The sequence below is a fragment of the Myotis davidii genome, unplaced genomic scaffold (genome assembly GCF_000327345.1).
Source record: "Myotis davidii unplaced genomic scaffold, ASM32734v1 scaffold1509, whole genome shotgun sequence".
Taxonomy (NCBI): Eukaryota; Metazoa; Chordata; class Mammalia; order Chiroptera; family Vespertilionidae; genus Myotis; species Myotis davidii.
Genome location: NW_006299480.1, coordinates 641,235 through 646,440, shown reverse-complemented (window position 1 = coordinate 646,440; position 5,206 = coordinate 641,235). Strand labels below are relative to the sequence as shown.

At 57.3% G+C, this 5,206-nt stretch overlaps 1 protein-coding gene across 1 annotated transcript in view; it reads right to left on the bottom strand.

Annotated features, from left to right (window-relative positions):
- Positions 1-5,016: 5,016 nt before the first annotated feature.
- The window catches only part of NRBP2 (nuclear receptor binding protein 2), a 3,621-nt gene continuing 3,431 nt past the window's right edge, over positions 5,017-5,206 (bottom strand). The window contains exon 6 of the mRNA XM_006775177.2: positions 5,017-5,200. Within this exon, the coding sequence (XP_006775240.1) occupies positions 5,114-5,200 (87 nt within the window). The 3' untranslated portion in view covers positions 5,017-5,113. The remainder of the gene's footprint in view (positions 5,201-5,206) is intronic.

The window sequence follows — 5,206 nt, the reverse complement described above, 5'->3', positions numbered from 1 at the left end:
TCAGCCCCGCTGCTCCGGGTCCGGCCTCCGTTACAGAAACACGGGGTGCCGTCCGCCGCTGGTACCCGAGACCGGGCCGGACGGCCGGGCGCCCTGCAGAGCTGCAGGAGTCCCAGTCGCCCAAACCGACGAGAGTGGTAACAAAATCGCGCTCTTTCGCAGGCAAATTTCGAGATGCACCGTCGCATCCCAACACCTGAAGTCCGCATACGCCTACCAGCGGGTGGTGTGTCCGCACTGAATGGGCGACGTTTGCTCTTTCCAGGATCTCATAAGCCAGTGGTGCATCGTTTTAAACAATATATATGTTTTGTTGTCCTAATCAGTTTGGCTCAGTGGATAGAGCGTCGGCCTGTGGACTCAAGGGTCCCAGGTTCGATTCCGGTCAAGGGCATGTACCTTGGTTGCGGGCACATCCCCGGTGGCGGGTGTGCAGAAGGTAGCTGAACGATGTTTCTCTCTCAGCGATGTTTCTAACTCTCTATCCCTCTCCCTTCCTCTCTGTAAAAAATCAATAAAATATATTTAAAAAATATGTATATATGTTTTGTTGATGTCAGAGAGGAAGAGAGACAGAAACATCAGTGATGAGAGAATCACTGATGGGCTGCCTCCTGCGCGCCCCCCACTGGGGATGGAGCCTGCAGCTGGGCACATGCCCTGACAGGGAATCCAATCGTGAGCTCCCACTCAGAATGCATCTTACAGCGATGGCGATGGCGTTGTAAGCTCAGTGATGTGCAGCCCAGCCTCTCCCTCCCCCCAAGGGCATGCACCCAGATTCCTTATCCCTCCGCTGATTGTTAAAGGCCCAAGGCGCCCCTTCCTGGCTGGAGCTGCCCAGGCCAGTACCAAGACTAACTAAAGAAACCACGGCTGTGAGCCCAGCAACTTCAGCCTCCCTGACACAACAGCTTCTTCCCCTTCTCAGCCCTGGGAGAGATCAGCATGAAACAGAGGCAGCGGCTAGTGAAACGTGGTGGAATACGGCCGGCATCGTCCTCCCCCCTGAAAGGATGGGGGTCAGATTCGACAAAGGCAGGAACCCATGAAGACAGAAGGCGGGATCTTGTGGAGCTGGGGGACAGTGGGCAGGGGGTGGGTTGGGGGGACTACAGTTGTGCCCAAGCCATCCTTGACAGCACAGTGGGTAAAGGAGGAGGCCCCCGACCTCTGTCCCTCTCAGCAGGAGGACGAGCTCTGAGCTCTAGCAGAGGAGCTCTGGGCTGGCCAGGGGCAGGCCCTGCTGTGGAAGTGAGTGAGTGAGACCCCTGCCCTTTCACCAGGTGCCACGCGGGTCCTCAGAGAGGAGAGCCCCTCTGCATCAGCTCCCAGCTCGGGAGAAAAGATTGACAGCTGGGGGGCAGGGGGTGCCCAGGGGAGTGACCTGGCTAGATGCATGGTCTCAGCTCAGAATGTCTCCCTCCTAAATGCAACCGGGCAGCCCAGGGTCACCAACACCCGAGGAAGAGGAAAAAGACGAAGGAAAAGGGACTCAGAAGGAGCAGAGACAATAAAGCAAGGAGAAGAAAAGCTAAAACTACATCCGCAGAGATACTGGAGAGGTGCTGCATCCAAAAACAACAAGAGGCGATAAGGAAGGACATTCAGCAAATGAGAAAGAGAGCTTACAAATGAAACGCGAGAGGAAAGCCAACAGTTCAATAGAAGGGTTGAAAGATACAGCTGAGCCCGGCCGCGCGGCCGTGGGGGAGCATCGACCCATGCACCAGGCAGGCACGGTTCCATTCTGGGTCAGGGCACATGTCCCGGTTGTGGGCTCCATCCCCAGTGTGGAGCGTGCAGGAGGCAGCCGATCCATGATTCTCTCCCATCATTGATGTCTCTCTCTCTCTCTCACTCCTTTCCTTTCCTCTCTGAAATCAATAAAAATAGGTAAAGCTGAAATCTTCCAGAATGCATAACAACAAACTAGGTAGCTCGAAAACAGAAAATGTGGTCATTACCATGCTGGTCAGCACTGTCCAGAGTTTAGACCAGGCCAGACACCTCAGGCCTCCATAATGCGGGGGGGGGCCTCGGGGAGCCACAAGCACCCGCACGCCGATGGCAGCTCCCCTGTGAAATGGGCATGTAATGCAGCAGTCAGAGGCTCGTGGCTGAGCGCTGTTCTCATGACACGCTCACCCCGTGGGACCCGTGCAGCAGTCCTGGAGCGGGCACTGTGACCCCACGTTTGCAGAGGAGGCAGCGGAAGCACAGACCAGCGTCCCAGGGCAGGACGCAGAGGAACGAGTCCTGGACCCCTGACCACCACCTCTCGTGCCTCTCAAAAGTCAAGCCCAACATCTACATGACAAGAGTTCCAGACACTAGGGAGGGGAGAAATAAATAATAAACGTGTAAAAAATGTTCTAGCATCGAAAGGTTGGGAATCTCTTGACATCAAGGCATGTGGCTGGGAACTCCCAGAGCATGGGACAAAAGGGATATGGAGAGAGAGGGGGAGGAGAGAGAGAGAGAGAGTGGAGAGAGAGAGAGAGAGAGAGAGAGAGAGAGAGAGCGAATAAGCAAAGGGTCAGAAGTCAGAGGCACCAAGCATCAAGGCATGTGGCTGGGAACTCCCAGAGCATGGGACAAAAGGGATATGGAGAGAGAGGGGGAGGAGAGAGAGAGAGAGAGTGGAGAGAGAGAGAGAGAGAGAGAGAGAGAGAGAGAGCGAATAAGCAAAGGGTCAGAAGTCAGGAAGGCACCAAGTTCTGGGGCCAGAAGAAAATATGTCTTCCACGTCTTGGGAAGAAATGGCTCAACCTCGCCAGCCTTTGTACCTGGCCACCCTGACGCGCAGATGTGAGTCCAATAGGAACAGGCCAAGGCCCCCCACTTCCCGTGCATCCTCTCGGGAAACCGGGAGGACGTTCTTCCCCAAACAGGGCAAACGGGCGGAGGAAGGCTGGGGTCCAGGGGCCGGGGGAGCACCAGGAGCCAGGGCAGGAGCAGGCCCTGCTGGCAGCTGCGCCCAAGGGCAAGCAGCCTGGGGCGGAGTGGGCAGGGCGGGACTCCAGGGGGAGGTGAGACCGAGTAGGCACTTAGGTCAGGGCTCTCCCAAACTGAGGGAAGTCCCCCCTCCTGCAGGAGGATGTCAGGGTGAATTGAGACATGCACAGAAACCAAGTAAACAAACTGGAGAGGCAATTATTAACTCCAGGGGAACCCAAAAGTTGTGCAAGAAAAGCAAATATAACCCCGGGACACCTTGTTCTCTGCTGGGGCCTGTGGTGAGGAAGCTGTAAGAATACTCTGCACTCTGGGATGGTAGTGGGTCAGGGGACACCTAACGTGAACACACACACAAACGCAGTCAAAGGCCTGTGGTTCTGTGGGACCTGGGTTTTAAATGACAGGAGATACAGCTAAGAGTGAAGCTGGAAAGGATCAGGGTCAGAGACGACGTTTATTGTTTATTATTCGCCTAAAAAACCACTTTACTTTTTAAAATAATATGCGTATAACGTTGGTAAACGTTAAAACGAAAACCTCAACGTAGGCTCGATTAAAGGGCGCAGTGGCAGTGAGGGGAGTCCGCGTCCCGTTTAATCGCTGGTACAGTCTGTTACTCCTTTGACGTCAAAGTGTTTAAGATGATGTGGATCAGACAGCTTAGCATCAGGGTTTCCAATTAGGCATGTAAGTTACTTTAGATTTGCAATTTCAGGGTGAAGGGTGTGAGAATTCAAATAGTTTTGCCGAGTGAACTGTTTATGACTCGAGAGCCACCGTATCTGCACACTTAATGTCTTGGATGTGCCTTGGTTGGTTTTGTCTTGGGCTTTGGTTTGGGCGACGCGGCAGGTGGAATAATGACTCCCCCCTCCCCGCAAAGATGCCCGTGCCCTAATCCCCGGCCCCTGTGGATGCTCCTGCCCACGGCAGAAGGACCTGGAGATGGGGAGACTGTCCGGGGGGACTGAGCCTAATTACATGGAGCTTTTCTGGCTGCAGAAAACCAGACAGGTGGTTCACGAGAAAGACTTGGCCGCTGTTTCTGGCTTTGAAGGTGGAGGCTGGGGCCACGAGCCAAGGAATGTGGCCGCCTCTGGACGCTGAGCTCGGCCTGCAGTTCACAGCCAGCTGAGCACAGGGCCTTGGCCCTGCCGCTGCGAGGAAATGAACGCCTGCCCAGCGCCCAGCGCGTGCCATGCCTCACCCCGCCAGCCAAACCCCAACCTGAGGGAAGAGAACCCGGATCCTCCCCGGGAACTTCCCGGAAGACGTGCTCTGAGGGCGCCTCGGCTGTGGCGGGCGAGGCCCGGGCCAGACATCTGACATACAGAAACAGAACCGCCTGGGTGGGGTGTAGCCACAATGTCTGGGTGATTCTTGTAGCAGCAACGGGCACCTGGTGGGTGGGAGCTTCCCTGGGTTGGCCTCTGAAACGCCTAAAAGGAACCCTGAATGCACTATGTGTGGGTGTACGCATGCAGTGTGAATGGTCAGTGTTTACAGCTGAGAACAGAGGAGGGGCCGAGAGAAGCCAGTCCAGGGCAATGGGGGTGGTTGGCAGTGGGCAGGACGGGGGTGGGGGAGACCCCTGGGGGGTGAGTTTGAAGGAGGCACCATGAGGAGCAGGGGAGGAGTCTGACCTGACCCCTCTAGGCCAGGGAAGGTGGGAGAGAAAAGAGCCCTTTGGAGGGGCTGCAGGGCCAGCCTCAGAGCCGTGCAAGCTCAGAGGGTTCCAGAGCGGCCGCACAGGATGGGGCGCAAGAACCACGTGGTGCTGGGGGCTGGGCGTCTCTGGCTGCTCCTCCCGCCAGGTGGGGGCCCTGCACCCTGCCCGATGCTGCAGGTGCCGGACCATTGACTGGAGGAGGGCGCTCCCTGTGGGTCTGTGGTGCCCCCCTCAAGGGCACCCTTGCCACTGACCCACGGCTTGGAGGGTGGGGTCATGGGAAGGAATGGTGAGCTGGGGAGGCAGGTGGGGTGAGGGGATCCTGGTTCCAGGAATGGGCGTGGCCTCATCACGGCCCCCCTCCCCCGCCGGTGGGCTCAGCCCTCCTCCCCACGGCCAGGGTCTCTCAGGAGGGAGGGCCCTCGTCCAGGCCGCGGGTGCTCAGCCCCTGGTCCCAGGCCTGGCGCCCTGAATCCCCGTGCGTCACTGGGCTCCGCGGTACTTGAGGAAGGTGCTTTCCAGGAAGGCGGCCAGCTTGGTCCGGTCGTCCTGCAGGGCAGGAGGTCGGCATAGGGG